The 18793-nt window shown below is 46.3% G+C and overlaps 1 protein-coding gene across 1 annotated transcript in view; it reads right to left on the bottom strand.

Moving 5' to 3' along the window:
* Positions 1 to 18793, bottom strand: part of tbck (TBC1 domain containing kinase) — a 264109-nt gene that overhangs the window by 194518 nt on the left and 50798 nt on the right. Inside the window, exons 5-6 of the mRNA XM_033022118.1 lie at positions 12448 to 12521; positions 10204 to 10345 (exon numbers count right to left, since the gene is read on the bottom strand). Of these exons, the coding sequence (XP_032878009.1) occupies positions 10204 to 10345; positions 12448 to 12521 (216 nt within the window). The remainder of the gene's footprint in view (positions 1 to 10203; positions 10346 to 12447; positions 12522 to 18793) is intronic.

Below are 18793 nucleotides of genomic sequence, written 5' to 3'. Positions count from 1 at the left end.
TCAGACTAAGTGTAGTGGGTAGAGGGACGGGGGTTGAAAGCTGGATTTTTTTAATAAAAGAACAAAGTGCTGGAGTAACTCAGCAAGTCAGGCGGATGCGTGGGGAAGAACATTTAGTGATACTTCCATCGCCACTGGTCTGTACCACCCAGCAAGTAACAAATTGACATAGTCCAACAATCCTTGCTGTTACAGTATACTCAAAATGTCTACATACCTGCACATACATTTAAAACTAGACCAAGTTCAGACCCGTTGGGTCTGTTTCCCCAACGGCGTTTGCGGGGGGGGGGGGGGTGTTGAGAAGAGGGGGGGGAGGGGAAAGGAGGAGGAGGAAACGGGATAGATTTGGGAGGGAAAGGAGAGCGGGGTAGGGGGTGAGAGATGGGGAGAGAGATGTGGGGGAGGGGGGATGGGGAGGGAGGGGATGAGGGAGGGATGGGTAGAGGGGTGGGGGGAGAGAGGGGAAAGAGTGGGGAGGGAGAGTGGAGGGGAAGGGGTAGAGAAGTGGAAGAGTGGGGAGGGAGGAGGAGAGGGGTAGCGGGAGTGATGGAAGAGGGACAGAGGGATAGGGGGAAGGGGGTGGGGGGAGAGAGGGAAGGGGGTGGGGTAGAGAGGGAAGGGGGGTGGGGGAGAGAGGGATGGGAGAGGGGTGAGGAGAGGGGGAGGAGAGAGTCGGAGAGAAGTGGAAGAGTGGGGAGGGAGGGAGGGGTAGAGGGGTAGCAGGAGTGGTAGAAGAGGGACGGGGGAGTGGTGGAAGAGGGACAGAGGGGAAGGGGTGGGGGAGAGAGGGGAAGGGAGCGGAAGAGAGAGGGGTGGGGGAGGGAGAGGCGTCGGGTAAGGGGATAGAAGTGGGAGAGTGCGGAGGGAGGGGTAGGGGGAGTGGTGAAAGAGGGACAGAGGGGAAGGGGTAAGGTGGTGGTGGTAGAGAGGGAAGGGGGTGGGGGAGAGAGGGATGGGTGGGAGAGGGAGAGGGAAACATAGAAATTAAGTGCAGGAATAGGCCATTCGGCCCTTCTAGCCTGCACCACCATTCAATATGATCATGGCTGATCATCCAACTCAGTATCCTGTACCTGCCTTCTCTCCATACCCCCTGATCCCTTTAGCCACAAGGGCCACATCTAACTCCCTCTTAAATATAGCCAATGAACTGGCCTCAACTACGTTCTGTGGCAGAGAATTCCAGAGATTCACCACTCTCTGTGTGAAAAATGTTTTTCTCATCTCTGTCCTAAAGGATTTCCCCCTTATCCTTAAACTGTGACCCCTTGTTCTGGTCTTCCCCAACATCCGGAACAATCTTCCTGCATCTAGCCTGTCCAACCCCTTAAGAATTTTATACGTTTCTATAAGATACCCCCTCAATCTTCTAAAATCTAGCGAGTACAAGGCGAGTCTATCCAGTCTTTCTTCATTTGAAAATCCTGACATTCCAGGAATCACTGGTGAACCTTCTCTGTACTCCCTCTATGGCAACAATGTATTTGAGCATTGGGCATTGTGACATCACACGATGGAACGTTCACCATGGGCTGGGGCTCCTGCAAAGGCATATGTAAATGAATCCATTCCGATTGGACATCTGTGAGCATCGGGCATTGTGACATCACACGATGGAACGTTCAGCAGGGGCTGGGGCTGGTGCTGAGTCTATGGGTGTGAAGCCAGTTTATTTTTGAAATATTGGGGGGGGGGGGGGGAGGATTTGATTAAAAACGTGTACTTAAACGCGACGAAATGTAACGAGGAGCGGATACTTAGAAAGAAAAGTGAAATCTCTACCGAAATGGAAAAGATGTCGGCGATTCTGCGTCCGGTTTCGGAGTTGCAGGGAATCAATGGAAGAAATGCGTCCGGAAGCCGTACATGTAAATGGATCCATTCCGATTGGACGTCTGCGAGCGTCGGGCATCGCGATTGGACGTCTGCGAGCATCGGGCATTGTGACATCGCACGGCGGGAACGAATCGAAAGACAGAAAGGCAGCCGGACGGATGTCGGACGGATGGTGCGAGAGTTTTATATAATAATAGATAGATATTTCATTTCTACCTTTTAGTTCTATACTTCATGAATTCTCTATATAAAGTATTTTTCTTTTTGCAGGCACTTTGCAATCCTTTTGTAATCCATGGAATATCTATATATTTTTGTTTTCTCCTGTATTGTTTTATTGGACAGTTTTTGTCATACAATATTGTGAATATTTTTAAGAATGTTTCATATGCTTCGTCAATGTCTTCTTTCTTGTATATTATTCTCCAATCTTCTCTAAAAATTGGAAATCTTTAGAAATGCAATTTCTAAATGCATTCATAGATTCTTCTGTCCTCAACCGTTTGTATTTCAGGTTATCGACATTCTTATCCTTTTTATAGTTACTGTCATAGATTGCAAAAACTGGCAAATGGTCACTGATGTCATTTATTAATAACCCACTCACTGTATTATCTTCCATAACATTTAGAAACATAGAAACATACAAAATAGGTGCAGGAGGAGGCCATTCGGCCCTTCGAGCCAGCACCGCTATTCATTGTGATCATGGCTGATCATCCCCTATCAATAACCCGTGCCTGCCTTCTCCCCATATCACTTGACTCCACTAGCCCCTAGAGCTCTATCTAACTCTCTCTTAAATCCATCCAGTGACTTCGCCTCAACTGCCCTCTGTGGCAGGGAATTCCATAAATTCACAACTCTCTGGGTGAAGAAGATTTTTCTCACCTCAGTCTTAAATGACCTCCCCTTTATTCTAAGACTGTGGCCCCTGGTTCTGGACTCACCCAACATTGGGAACATTTTTTCCTGCATCTAGCTTGTCCAGTCCTTTTATAATTTTATATGTCTCTATAAGATCCCCCCTCATTCTTCTAAACTCCAATGAATACAAGCCTAGTCTTTTCAATCTTTCCTCATATGACAGTCCCGCCATCCCAGGGATCAATCTCGTGAACCTACGCTGCACTGCTTCAATCACAAGAATGTCCTTCCTCAAATTAGGAGACCAAAACTGTACACAATACTCCAGATGTTGTCTCACCAGAGCCCTATACAACTGCAGAAGAACCTCTTTACTCCTATACTGAAATCCGCTTGTTATGAAGGCCAACATTTCATTAGCTTTCTTCACTGCCTGCTGTACCTACACGCCAACTTTCGGTGACCGGTGTACAAGGACACCCAGGTCTCGCTGTACCTCCCCCTTACCTAACCTAACCACATTGAGATAATAATCTGCCCCCTTGTTTTTGCCGCCAAAGTGGATAACCTCACATTTATCTATATTATACTGCATCTGCCTCTTTAATAATTGACTCCAGCATCTTTCCCACCACCAAAGTCAAGGTAACTGGTCTGTAATTCCCCGTTTTCTCTCTCGCTCCTTTCTTGAAAAGTGGGATAACATTAGCTATCCTCCAATCCACAGGAACTGATCCTGAATCTATTGAACATTGGAAAATGATCACCAATGCGTCCTCTATTTCTAGAGCCACCTCCCTGAGGACCCTGGGATGCAGACCATCAGGTCCAGGGGATTTATCATCCTTCAGTCCCATTAGCCTACCCAATACTATTTCTCGCCTAATGAAACATTCTTTCAGTTCCTCTACCCCCTTAGATCCTCTGTCCTCCAGTACATCTGGGAGATTGTTTGTGTCTTCCTTAGTGAAGACAGATCCGAAGTACCTATTCAACTATTCTGCCATTTCCTTGTTGCCCATAAAATTTCACCCGTGTCTGCCTTCAAAGGACCCACATTTGATTTTGCTACTCTTTTTCCCTTAACATATCTAAGAAGCTTTTACTGTCCTTTTTTATATTCCTGGCCAGCTTCCCTTCGTACTTCATCTTTTCAGCCCGTATTGCCCGTTTTGTTTCCTTCTGTTGTCCTATGAAAGTTTCCCAATTCTTTGGCTTCCGGCTACTCGTTGCTGTGTTACACATCTTTTCTTTTAGTTTTATTCTATCCCTAACTTCTCTTGTCAGCCACAGTTGCCTCCTACTCCCCTTAGAATCTTTCTTCCATTTTGGAATCAAATGATCCTGCGTCTTCCGGATTATGCCCAGAAATTCCTGCCATTGCTGTTCCACCGTCATTCCTGCTAGGATCCCTTTCCAGTCTACCTTGGCCAGCTCCCCTCTCATGCCTTCATAGTCCCCTTTGTTCAACTGCATCACTGCCACTTCCGATTTAACGTTCTCCTCAAATTGCAGATTAAAACTAGTTATGTTATGATCACTACCTCCGAGCGGTTCCTTTACCTCGAGTTCTCTTATCTTATATGGTTCATTGGACAACACTAAATCCAGAATTGCCTTTTCTCTGGTCGGCTCCATTACAAGCTGCTCTAAGAATCCATCTCGGAGGCATTCTACAAACTGTCTTTCTTGGGATCCTGAACCAACCTGATTTTCCCAGTCTACCTGCATATTGAAATCCCCATCACCACAGTGGCATTACCTTTGTTACATGCCAGTTTTAACTCCTGCTGCATCTTACACCCTACATCCGGGCTACTATTTGGGGGTCTATACAGATAATAATTTGTGAATATATTATCTATTAGCGTGGCACAGTGAGGTGTAATTCCGCTAGGCCTAATGATTTTTCGATATAAGCTCATGCTATACATTGCATTAATAAACTCTTCTGTCATTTTATGCTTATTTGGATTTAACAGATATATGTTGAAATCCCCACAGATGAACATAACCTTTTGAATTATTTTACCAAATATTTCTTCCATCCAATCCTTAAATATTTCAATATTAGATCATTAGATAAATAGAAACAAAAAACTAAAAGAGACAGCAAATCTGGCATTTACAAACCTCAGACCCAAACGTCTTGGGCTGTTTTATCACATGTGGTTTGAATATATGCACTATTCTATGACAGTTGCCATAATTATTAGTCTTTAATATTTACCACATGGCCGCTAGCTTGCCTTAGTTACTCACTTTCAAGAAATAAGGCTTCTGCAAGGCCAGCCTTAGGAGGTGCGGGGCCCAATTGGGAACAATTTTGGTGAGCCCCAGGTTCCCAGCCAAGGTCTGTCAACCCTGTTATTTAGTATATATTATGAAATTGTACACTGAGTTGCTATGGATTATACACTGTCTTAATCTCTCCTGCTCTCGTCTGACTGTCAGTACCTCCCGCTGGCTTCCAACCTTTACTGTAGCTGCTAATTACCATTAAACTGCATTATGTGATTTGACACAATGCCCTTGGAGACAGCGGCTGATTGGACGGCAGGAGACCGATTTGTTGATTGGATGGGAATTTTAAGGGAAGCTGGTCGGTGATTGGACGCAACCCCCTTAGAGACAGCGGTTGATTGGCTGCCAAATAATCGGGCACAAAAAAATGACAAATAGGAAAACAATAAAATCAGAATTCGGATTTTGATTGGAAGAATATCATGCCTGATCTGCATCAAAGATACTAGTATCCGCTCTAGTACCTTTGATCAGCAGTTCCTTCCTATTGAAGAAGAACCCTGACCCGAAACAACTCCTAATCCATTCCCTCCACAGATGCCGCCTAGCCCGCTGAGTTCCTCCAGCACTCTGTTTTTTATTTAACTCTGAAAATGAAGATGGACATAAAAGCTGGACTAACTCAGTAGGACAGGCAGCGACTCTGGAGAGAAGACCCTTCTTCAGACTGAACTAAACTCTCATCAGTGAGAGTACTTGTGATTGTCTGAAGAAGGGTCTCGACCCGAAACGCCACCCTCTCCCCAGAGCCGCCGCCCGTCCCGCTGAGATACCCCGGCCCCCCAGTTTCCACCTTCAACTCCAGAGCCAAACAAAAAACACAGAGTGCTGGAGGAATTCAGCGGGCCAGGCGGCACCCGCGGAGGGAACGGACCAGGAGCCACCACGGGCCAGGGCTCCCCCCCCCCCCCCCCAACAGGAAGGAACCACAGATGCAGCTGCCACTGCAAATCGCCAAATGATTCTGGGAATGCCGAGGCGACAGGGTGAGAGAGAGGGAGTGAGAGAGCGAGAGAGAGACAAGATGGGGAGCGGGAGAGAGAGCGAGCGAGCGAGAGAGAGAGAGGGAGGGAGGGAGAGAGCGAAAGACAGAGAGACACAACATGGGTTGGTAGGTGAATGACTTTACTTGCACACCAAGAAGAAGCCCGTGCTCGCGGTCCGGAGCCCTCAATTCTCACACTGTGTCATAGAAACATAGAAAATAGGTGCAGGTGTAGGCCATTCGGCCCTTCGAGCCTGCACCGCCATTCAATATGATCATGGCTGATCATCCAACTCAGATTTGACCAAGTATTAATGACGCCGCATTCTTTTGAATAAAATTCACTGGACTCCCGTGAATTTTATTCAAAAGAACACGGCGTCATTAATACTTGGTCAAAACACAATTACATTTACTGAGGAATGTGGATCGATGTATTGATGACACATAGTATTACTACGTGTTAACTACTGGCTGTTAACAAGTGCTAACAGTGGTAGTTAACAAATCGTTTTGGTCTCATGGCCGGTACAGCATTATTCATATCTGTAATGATTATCCATGGTTGTTTAAAAAAAAAATCCGTACTTAACAACGCAAATGTTTTAAAAAACATTCCTTATTTAACAAAGCGAATTCGTATTTCCGTAATCGTGTTGCATTTCCGTACGAAATACGGGAAATTAGCGCGGGGCCCCCTTAGGCGCGGGGCCCAATTGGGAGAAATTGGTCCAATTGGCTTAAGGCCGGCCCTGGGCTTCTGGTTCATATTTTTATTGTTCACGTCTCCAATTTGGTATCAATTCAGAACTTTTTTTGGAAAAATCGAAGTTAGACAAAAATTCTGGAGAAACTCAGTGGATGAGGCAGCATCTATGGAGCGAAGGAATAGGTGACGTTTCAGGTCGAGACCCTTCTTCAGACTGATGTGGGGGTGGGGGAAAAGAAAGGAAGAGGCGGAGACAGTAGGCTGTGGGAGAGCTGGGAAGGGAAGGGGAAGGAGGGAGAAAGCAAGGACTACCTGAAATTGGTGAAGTCAATGTTCATACTGCAGGGGTGTAAACGACCCAAGCGAAATATGAGGTGCTGCTCGTCCAATTTGCGGTGGGACTCACTCTGGCCATGGAGGAGGCCCAGGACAGAAAGGTCGGATTCAGAATAGGAGGGGGAGTTGAAATGCTAAGCCACCGGGAGATCAGGTTGGTTAATGCGAACTGAGCGGAAGTGTTGGGCGAAGCGATCGCCAAGCCTGCGCTTGGTCTCACCGATGTAGAGCAGTTGACACCTAGAACAGCGGATGCAATAGATGAAGTTGGAGGAGGTGCAGGTGAACCTCTGCCTCACCTGGAAAGAGTGCTTGGGTCCTTGGATGGAGTTGAGGTGGGAGGTAAAACGACAAGTGTAGCATTTCCTGCAGTTGCAAGGGAAAGTACCAGGGGAGGGGGTGGTTTGGGTGGGAAGGGATAAATTGACCAGGGAATTATGGAGAGAGCGGTCTCTGCAGAAAGACGAAAGGGGAGGAAATGGGAAGATGTGGCCAGTGGTGGGATCCCGTTGGAGGTGGCAAAAATGTTGATGTTCAGAGGGACTTAAAAAAAGACAAAAAGGAGTAACACAGCGGGTCAGGCAGCATCTCTGGAGTATGTGGATAGGTGATGTTTCGGGTTGGGACGTCCTGCAGCTTCAAAGGGGTTTCTGTTTTCTTGTACACGTCATAAGGTCATGTGATAGGAGCAGAATTAGGCCCTTCGACCGATCAAGTGTACTCCGCCATTCAATCATGGCTGATCTATCTCTTCTAACCACATACCCCTACCTTGTCCCCATAACCTCTGACACCCGTACTAATCAAGAAAGTAATTGACCAGGGAGTTACGGAGGGAGCGGTTTCTGTGGAAGGCCGAAAGGGGAGGAGATGGTAAGATGTGGCCAGTGGTGGGATCCCGTTGGAAGAAAGGTCTTTATTAAGCCTCAAAACTGTTTAATAAAATTTAATATGTGATTTTCTTTTCTCCTGAAGAAATCACAATATATAGGACTCGGGTCTCTCAGTTCATGGTATCAGACAAAGTCTTGGCAAAGGGAAAGAAATGTTTCTAGTTATACTAAGTGGCGAGCCCAATACATTCCCCTTGGAAGATATTTCCCAGCTGAGAGTTGCAGTCTCTTAATTATGTGCCAGTTCCATTGCTCCCAAAGATTAACTGAAACACCACTGATTTAGAAGGAATTCAGCATCATGCAGCATGGAAATGAGTTAGGCTCATTTGTTTGATACAACTTCATAGAAATATCACGTTAAAACTTGTTGTCACGGTGAGCTTTGAATGGTATCAACAGAGAATACGTGAGGACATGACTGAATCAGAAGATTTAGGAATGTCTTCCTAATCTGCTATGTGGTAGTGGAAACAGGCCCTTCGGCCCAATTTGCCCGCACCTACCAACATGTCCCATCTACACTAGTCCCACCTGCCTGCCCATATCTTATCCGTGTACCTGTCTAAATATTTCTTAAACAATGCGATAGTCCTTGCCTCAACTACCTCCTCCAGCAGCTCATTCAATTCACCCACCAGCCTTTGTGAAAAAAGTTACCTTGAAGGTTCCCATTAAAACTTTCACCCTTCATCTTAATATTATGCCCTCTCGTTCACGATTCCCCATCTCTGGGCCTTTACCCATTTTATTCCTCTTTTAATATTTAGTCAGTGTCATTATGTGACTGCTATTCTGTGTACGTTATTGCAAGGTCTCGTTGAGAACACTGGAGCAAATAGCTTAGTGTGGTGGTTGGCTGATGTTGAAGACAATCCACGTTTGAACATTATTACAGGAAATACAGGAGACTCAACTGACTAAAGAAAAACTGCTCAATTTGGAGACCACTTATCAATGATGCCTACTATAATTATAATGGTCTTTGCAATTTACACTATTATTGGTTTCTAGTTTATCTGAGTGCTAATAAAAATATTAATTTCCAATAGTTTCTGTAGATGTTGCTCGAGTGTTTCAGTATTTTCTGTTTTTAATTTAGATTTATGAACTAAATTAATAGCTCCAGGAATCATATCACATTCTATGAGCTCCTCTACAAACTCTTGAAATGTGGCATCACAATCTGGATCACCCAGTTTCCTTATTTTTAATGTGCCTCCTTCCAGTTGTTAGGGAACAGTATACTTATTGGGGTCCTCGTTGTCTTTAGTACTATGTTCAGTTACTATGTACACTTGTGTAGGAAGGAACTGCAGATGCTGGTTTAAACCAAAGATAGGCACAAAAAGCTGGAGTAACTCAGCGGGACAGGCAGCATCTCTGAGGGAGAAGAAATGGGTGGCGTTTCGGGTCACGATCCTTCTTCAGACTATATACACTTGCTCAGTTTTAATTTCTGGATACAAAATATCTGTACGGAATGTTTTATTGAATACCAGAGTTGAGATGATGTTGTTTAATATCCGGTCTGCTTCTTCTCTGGGAGAGGGGGGGGGGGGGGTTGGGGGGAGGAGGGAGGGACACTTTGCACAGTAATGCAATGCCAGAAAAAGCACCGCTGAGAGATACACTGACACATGGATGTCTTTCATGCTCAAGGTCAACTCTATGAACCACATTCATAGAACATAGAACAGTACAGCATAGGAACAGGCCATTCAGCTCACATTGTCCATATCTAACATCATGCCAAATTAAACTAATCTCCTCCGTCTGCACGTGATCCATACCCCTCTATTCCCTGCCGTCCACTTGCCTATCTAAACGTTCCTTAGCCACCACTATCATATCTGTCTGTACTATCACCCTTGGAAGCTATTTCCAGGCACCCACCAATCTTTGAGTAAAACAACTTGCCCCACACATTTCCTTTAAACTTTTCCCCTCTCAACTAGAAAGCGACGCTCTCGAAGTCTTTGATGTTTCCCTCCCTCGGAAAAGGGTTCTGACCGTCTAACCTATCTAGTCATTCCCAGCATGAATTTATGATCGAGCCACATCTTCCTTGGGATGAATAATGGATGATTAGTTTAGATATAAAATTCTAATTACTGAGCCACAGCAATTCCAGTGCCTATAACTTAAAAACATTAATCTTCCATGACGATTGGTTGGGCTCAAATGGTTCTATTGATTGAAAAAATGTTTTATGATACTACACGTTATCTGGTTTACAAAGAGAGCAAGTAGATGATTCTGCCACATACCACACAGAGTTCAAGGAGGATCACACCAAGAGACCATACGTCGACTTTGGGACCCGAGGGTGTTGAACTCTCACTCTTTGTATGATCAGTGGGTTTCGCCATTCCTTGAGTGATAACCTCAGGTGCCAAATAGGAAGGATACCTAAACACAACCCATAAATACACACATTAACTGACAGAATAATCCTATGGAGAAGGTCAGCAAGATGCCCTTTAGCCCAAAGGTATTTAAAGTGTTCCTTTCTTTCTCCGACAAACAGTGGCTTAACTTTATATACTATTTTTTTTAATTTATATTGATATGGGTATGTTTAACCAAAGACCAAGCAGTTTCTTTTTAGTCCTAGCATTATTTAATGGGTGACTTCATTTTTGAGGGAATCAGATTTAATTCTTCCAAACAGGTTCTATTTGGTCCCCAAGTGTTCTGTGCAGCATTTCTGTTCTGTGCAGCATTTTAAACTAGATATTCACAAATAACGTGAACAGTGATTGGGCAAGTAAGCATAGATATAGGCTTTCAATTTAATCCTACATGGTTTTCAATTCAGGTAATGTTATACCAATCTGGTACAGCTCGGAAACAGGCACTTTGTCCCACCGAGTCCGCGAATACCAGCAACAACCCCATATTCTACCACTATCCTACACACTAAGGACAATTTACAAATTTTTACCGCAGCGATGTGAAAAAAAATCAAAATATATTTAAACAACAGAATTTGAGAGATTAATGTTAGCCAGGACACCATGAAATGGAGCCATGGGATCTTTTCAGCCGTGTTTAAGAAGGAACTGCAGATGTTGGAAAATCGAAGGTACACAAAAATGCTGGAGAAACTCAGCGGGTGCAGCAGCATATATGGAGCGAAGGAAATAGGCAACGTTTCGAGCCGAAACCCTTCTTCAGACTGATGGGGGGTGGTGGGGAGGGGGCGGGGAGAAGAAAGGAAAAAGGAGGAGGAGGAGCCCGAAGGCTGAGGGATGGGAGGAGACAGCAAGGACTAACAAAATTGGGAGAATTCAATGTTCATGCCCCCAGGATGCAGACTCCCCAAGCGGAATATGAGGTGCTGTTCCTCCAATTTCCAGTGTTGCTCGCTCTGGCCATGGAGGAGACCCAGGACAGAGAGGTCGGATACGGAGTGGGAGGGGGAGTTGAAGTGCTGAGCCACCGGGAGGTCAGGTTGGTTATTGCGGACCGAGCGGAGATGTTCGGCGAAACGATCGCCCAGCCTCCGCTTGGTCTCACCGATATAGATCTGCTGACATCTAGAGCAGCGGATGCAATAGATGAGGTTGGAGGAGACGCAGGTAAACCTCTGTCGCACCTGGAACAACTGCTTGGGTCCTTGAATGGAGTCGAGGGGGGAGGTAAAGGGACAAGTGTTGCACCTCTTGCGGTTGCAATGGAACGTGCCCGGGGAGGGGGTGGTACGGGAGGGAAGGGAAGACTTGACAAGGGAGTTATGGAGGGAGCAGTCTTTGCGGAAGGCAGACATGGGGGGAGATGGGAAGATGTGGCGAGTGGTGGGGTCACGTTGGAGGTGGCGGAACTGACGGAGGATTACTTGTATGTGACGGCTGGTGGGGTGAAAGGTGAGGACTAGGGGGACTCTGCCCTTGTTGCGAGTGGGGGGATGGGGATGAGGAGAGAGAGCAGTGTTGCGGGGTATGGAAGAGACCCTGGTGCGAGCCTCATCTATGGTGGAGGAGGGGAACCCCCGTTCCCGAAGAATGAGGACATTTCAGATGCCCTGGTGTGGAACGCATCATCCTGGGAGCAGATGCGGCGTAGACGGAGGAATTGGGAGTAGGGGATGGAGTCCTTACAGGAAGTAAGGTGGGAAGAAGTGTAGTCCAGATAGCCATGGGAGTCAGTAGGTTTATAGTGGATGTCGGTCAGAAGTCTTTTCAGCCATCTGAAAGCTAACAGAACCTGAATTTAACTAAAAGAAGGCACCTCGGACAGGGGAGCACCCCTTAGCATTGCACTGTTGTACCATCTTTGACCAGGTTTCGGATCTCTGAAGTGGGATTTAACTTCATGACTTCCGAATCAGGAAAGAAAGACTCTAAATGAGAGAATATCTTCTGATACTCAATGCAGTAATTGGTGCAATTGCTAAAGCCCCTTAAATGCGGTCTTTCCCAAAGATCAAAGTCGTAGCACTTGCTCCTGTTATACATGTATTCGCAGCACTGAATAGGGTGATATGCAATGAATTCTAGTTGAGTTCTTACCCGATAGGAAAGTCAACGTCAGCGTTGTAACCAGTCATGTGATACAGACCAAACTTGCCCAGCTTAATGTGACCCTGTAAGCATTAAAAAAACTCTGTTGAAACAAGGAACTGCAGATGATGCTTTACAAAAGAAAGACACAATGTGCTGGAGTAACGCAGCAGGTCAGACAGCATCCCTGGAGACCATGGATAGCTGATGTTTCCGGTCGGGACCCTTCTTCAGACTCATATTCATAACTATGTTCTCTGTTTGACATTCTACATAAACTAGATCAATCAACTAGCTTTTTAACTGAGAAACTACTAATACTTGCTCCCCATCTTCAAGTATATGTTGCTGAAGATTATGCTTTCAATTAGATTATCCCCTTCCAAAATGTATAAAAATGGCCTTTATTAAAATTCGACAATGTGCACTTTAACCACATGTATTTTTTTTCTATTACAAATCTCAAATTGCGGAGTACAGAGGCAAAGAATAAATAATGGGCCTTTGGCGCCTACCTGCAGCGACATTTTGCCAGCAGCCCAACAGAAGAGGATTATTTACAGCTACAATCAACTTACCTGGATCAGAAAAACGGCAGAAATTGGCGCCGTAACGGACAAGCTGCTGGTGCATCTGAAGGCACTAGCGATTTCGCGATCTCCTGCAGCTGCAGGAGCCTCCGACTGCAAGCATTCCCTGGATCGCTGTAGAAAACCCGACCCGACTGGGAATCACAGGTACTGTACCTGGAAACACCGGGAAGCCCTCCGGAGCCGATGAGCAGTATTTCCCAGGAGCAACCGAGCTGGAGCTGCCGTCTATGAGGGAATCCCCAATCGTGACGGAGCTGGAGCTGCCGACTGTGAGGGAATCCCCGTTCCAGCGCAGGCTCGCAGAAACAGCAGGTACAGTAATTACAGTACCTGGAAACAACGGGGAAGCCTCCATTGTGTCCGGAAACATGACCGATGGGCAGGACTTCAGGTCAGACTGAAGCGCAGGGGACTTCGACCCCCTCTCCCTACCATCCTACTGGCCAATGTACAGTCCCTTGAAAATAAAGTGGAGGACTTAAGGGCAAGACTGCTTTATCAAAGGGAGCTGAGGGAATGCTCTGTGTTCTGTTTCCCTGCACCTGGAACACCTGGAGGTGAAGTGCCTTCCCTTCTACCTACCGAGGGAATTCACCTCCATCATCCTGACCGTAGTTTACATCCCTCTCCAGGCTGAACAACTCCAGGACTGTTTGGAGTCTGTAGACCGGGCAATATTCAGGGACTCGGCAACGGACATGAACGAATAAGCCACAGTCGTTACAGACTTCATAAAGAAATATGTGGAGGACTGCATCCCAACAAAAACTTTCCGAGTGTTTCCTAACCAGAAGCCTTGGATGAACCATGAGATCCACACTCTTCCGGTCCAGATCCCGGGAATTCATGTCTGGAGATACTGAGGTCTACAAGAAATCCAGATACGACCTTGGTAAGGCCATCAAAAAAGCCAAAAGGGACTTCTGCTCCAAGCTGGAGGATGAGATGGATGTTCGGCAACTGTGGCAGGGCTTGAATGCCATCACCTCCTATAAGGCAAAATCAGGAGGCAGCTCAATTGTCAGTGAAGCATCACTCCCTGACGAGTTCAATGCGTTTTACGCACGCTTTGATAGGGAGAGCACTGATGTGCCTTCCTGAGCCCCCATCCGCCGTGACGGTATTTCAGTCACAGTCACAGAGGCCGAAGTCAGAAGATCCTTCAGGGGGGTGAACCCTCAGAAAGCGCCTGGACCTGATGGCATATCCGGTCGTGTTCTAAAAACCTGTGTCAGGGCTGCCAACTCTCACGCTTTGAGTGTGAGACTCACGCCCTCAAGCAAACTCTCACGCCCTCACGCTAATCAGAAATTTCTCACGCTCAGTGGTGAGAAATTTTGTGATCAACGAAAATTTCAAAACTCGGATAAACTGCATGGTTGGAGAGCAGGGACTGCGGGAGGGATGGGAGCAGAACCAGCGGCCGGAACAGATGCGGGGAGCCGGGATGGACGAGTGTTTGCCGGGGCCGGCGTGTCGCTCGCTGCAGCTCTGGCCATGGAGCACTCCGGACAGTGCATGTCCCGGGCGTCGGAAGCGTTGTGCCGCTGCCGCTGCCGCGAGAGTCTCTGTGCCGAAGGGACAGACTCTCAAAGGGAGGTGGAGAGAGAGAGAGGGGAAGGAGACAGGGAGACAGTGGGAGAGAGAGAGGGGGTGAAGAGGGAGGAGAGGGTAGGAGAGAATGGGAGAGAGAGAAGGGGAAGAGAGAGGGTGGTAAAAGAGAGAGGGGGGAAGAGGGGGAGAGGTGGGAAAGAGAGAAACTGGTAAGAGAGATAAGGTGACAAAGAAAAAGAGATAGACAAACGAGGGGAGAGGCATGTGCGAGTGAGTACGAGTGATGTAGAGTGATCAATGGGGAAGAGTAGTAGAGAGGTTAGATGGGCGAGGTGCGAGAGAGACAGAGAGAGAGAGAAAGATATAGGGGAGATGGTGTTGGAGATGAGAGAGAGGGGGAGATAGAGAGGTGAGGGATAAAGCGGTTGGGGAAGCGAGGGGGATGCGCGAGTCATAGAGGGGGGAGAGATAGAGAGGGGGAGAGATCGACGATAAAGAGGGGAGGGGCTTAGAGATATGGGTAGATATATTTGGGTGCTCGCGGGGCGGAGCGGGAGCTCGCGGGGGCCTCTTCCATGGTTGGCGGCGCGCGGGGGTCAATGCGGGGGCACGCGTGGGGGGTCATAACGCCGGTGGCGCTTTGCGCGGGGCATTAGGCGGGCGAGTGCGCTGCGCTACTTTTGTTACGGGGGGTGAGAGGAGAGACAGAGGAGAGAGAGAGAGAGAAAGGGGAAAGAGAGGGGGAGTGGGAGAGATAGAGGGGGAGAGAGAGAGAGGGGGGTTGAGAGGAGAGAGAGCGGAAGAGAGGGGGGAGAGAGAAAGAGTCTCTGTGTCGAATTTGCCCAGGTGACCGGCATGGATCAGGCTGCGGCTCGGTGCATCCTGGAGGACAACCAGTGGCTGCTGGAAGTAAGTACCAAGCACTGGGTAGATACGGTGGAAGATAGTGGACTTCAAATGGGGGTGGTTGGTGAAAGCATCCTGCTTGCCTGCTAGATTTTCACTTACTGTAACTGCAGGAAAAATGTTCCCGATGTTGGGGGGCGTTCAGAACCATGGGTCACAGTTTAAGAATAAAGGGGGGGGGGGGCAGTTAGGACTGAGATGAGGACAAACTTTCTTCACGTAGAGAGTTGTGAATCTGTGGAATTCTCTGCCACAGAAGGCAGTGCAGGCCAATTCACTGGATGTTTTCAAGAGTGTTACATTTAGTTCTTGGGGCTAACGACATCAAGGGATATGGGGAAAAAACAGGAAAGAGGTGCTGATTTTAGATGAATAGCCATGATCATATTGAATGGCAGTGCTGGCTCGAAGGGCCGAATGGCCTATTCCTGCACCTATTTTCTATGTTTCTATGCTTGAGTATATGGCAATAAAACTCGATCACTTGATTTTGAAGCATTCATGCATGGTGGAGGTATAATGAAGTCATAGAGTGATACAGTGTGAAAACAGGCCCTTCGGCGCAACTTGCCCACACCTGCCAACATGTCCCAGCTACGCCACCTGCTTTTGGTCCATACCTCCAAACCTGCCCTATCCATGTATCAGTCTAACTTTTTCTTAAATGTTGGGATGGTCCCTGCCTCAACTACCTCCTCTGGCAGCTTGTTCCATACACCCATCACCCTTTGTGTGGATAAAGTTAACCCTTAAAAAGTTACCTCTTAAAAATACTTCATACAAAAAACATTGAAATCATACTTCTACAGTGTACTAAAACATGATTTTAATACATCAAATTTCAAAATGTTCCTACCCTTCTTCCACACCCTCTCCCCACTCGGTTGCTCCACTCCCTCACCGGGTACCCCCAAGGCCAGTGATCAGTGATCGCACAGCCTCCCCCCTTTCAAAAACGCTCCAATCCAAATTAAAGCATATATATTGCATTCAAGTGTAAGTTATAAGACTCGCTACAGTATGCACCATAGTGCACAATTTCAAGCTTAAAAATGCAAATGTTCCTTCTCCAGCTACTTCCCCACGGCCATCAGACTATTAAACTCGCCAACAAAGAGACTCTAAACTGTAACAGCCTATTGCACTTTATCTGCTTATTTATGTGTATATTTAACTGAACTATTCTGTATTTTTGTTTACAATACTCTGTTGTGCTGCAGCAAGCAAGAATTCCACTGTCCTATCTGGGACACATGACAATAAACTCTCTTGACGCTCTTGACTTGACTTGTCCCAAATATTATGGAGGGCACTGTATATATTGTTGGAAATTTTGGAAATCATAAAAAAAGATGAGTAGGTTATAATCTGTTTAACCTTAGATCTCATGTACTGGGGAAACAGAATGGGTAAATGGCCAACAAAATATGTTAGGAGAATAAGTAGATGTATCAATGTATTTAGCTCTCAGCACAGCTAACAGATAGAATAACATTCAAGGTTGTAAACAAGGCGGAAAGTAAAAATACCCAGGAAATGGGTCATTTGCCCATTTGTTAGATATATGGAAGAGACGTGTTCAAAATAACAGGAAACATAAGGTTAAAGATAACTCTGGGGAAAAACAAAGAGGAAAAGTTACAGAGACGTTGACTAATGATAACGTATTGTAGATCCACCAGTCACCCTTGTGTCATCATATCTATCATATCATATCTATCTATATATTAAAACTCTGTGTGTGTGTGTGTGTGTGTGTGTGTGTGTGTTTGTGGGTGTATGTCAGATTCCATTTTCAGGTATTTTTTCAGATTAGATTTTTGGCCTTTGAATCCTTGGTCCGCCAAAACCACATGCTGAAACTTCGTGTTTTTTTCCATTTCGCTAGCGATTTCACTTTTACATTCGCTAATCCACTCCTCATTACATTTGGACATTTTTATGTACACATTTTTTAATAAAATTCTTCTCCCCACACTCACTCATTTTAAAATCGAAACGGGACTCACGAGCTACTGACATCACAATGCCACATGCCGACCTATCCAGGCCCACCTGCCTCCAGGCCCCGCCCCCCCCCGCCGCTGTGGATTAAAGGCGCAGAGAGATCGAGAAACCTCTGCAGATATTGTTAGCGGTACAGTGGGTCGAGGATACTAGGCCTTTAAGGACAGTTATTTGCTCAGATTCAGGTTTAGCAATAAAGAGTTTACAGCACAGCCATTCAGACAGTAGACCAGACATTTTGATTGAAATACAACAAACACTATTCAGAATTCAAATGATGGGGCTTACAGTCATATTTTTATGGGTACCAGCACACATTGGCATTAGAGGAAACGAAATGGCAGATAAGGTAGCAAAAGAGGTAGCAAAAAGAAGTAAAATTGATTTAAGTATTAACATAGGTAAAACTGAAATCAAAGACATTATTAAGCAAAGACTGAAGGAAAGATGGCAAAAGCAATGGGATGAAGAGCGGAAAGGACGGTGGTTCTACAGAGTCCAGAGGAAAGTGGGAGAAATGAGATGTGCAGGAAAAAACAGAAAAGAGGAGACAGTAATCTCAAGAATTAGATTTGGACACACTGGTCTGAACAGTACACTTTTTATAATAGGCAAGCATAATACAGGTAGATGTGAATACTGTGGGCAAGAAGAGACAATAGAGCATGTCATTGTACATTGTGAGAGGTATGAGGAGGAGAGAGAACGGATGAGTGAGCAGTTCAGAAAAGAAAGAATACAATTTGATTTGGTAGATATTTTGCAAGGAAGTTCATATAAGTGCTATCAAATCCTGTTGCATTTTCTTAGGGTAACCAATTTGTTCGGAAGGATATAGGTTATTAGTATATGTAATGGTGTTGTTTGATCCACACTCCATGCCAGTTGGTGGCGGTAATGCACCAAAAAAGTTGTTTGCCAACCGCCAAAAAACACCACATAGAAGAAGAAGAAGTAACCTCTGCAGACCAAACATTCTACAGCTCCGTTCCGCTGGAGCTTCTTTGTTCTACACATCTCGGGACAGCGACTCCTCACGCGCTCTACCTTATCATCACTGTTGGCGCAGCTCGTGAAGCCTTGCGCGCTCATTCCAGCTGTTTAGTCAGAAGCCGCTTCTCTCTCTCTCTCTCTCTCTCTTCATTTGGCAGCCCGGCTCTCCTCCATCCCCCACACCCCCCCACTGCCCGCACCATGCCAAGTACGCATGCGCCACGCCTCCCGCAGCACGACCAGCACGACCAGCCCGCTCTCTTCCCCATCCTCCCCTTCTTACGAGCAGGCAAGCGAGCTGA

Source organism: Amblyraja radiata, chromosome 1 (genome assembly GCF_010909765.2).
Source record: "Amblyraja radiata isolate CabotCenter1 chromosome 1, sAmbRad1.1.pri, whole genome shotgun sequence".
Taxonomy (NCBI): domain Eukaryota; kingdom Metazoa; phylum Chordata; class Chondrichthyes; order Rajiformes; family Rajidae; genus Amblyraja; species Amblyraja radiata.
This window is presented reverse-complemented; position numbering and strand designations above follow the sequence as displayed.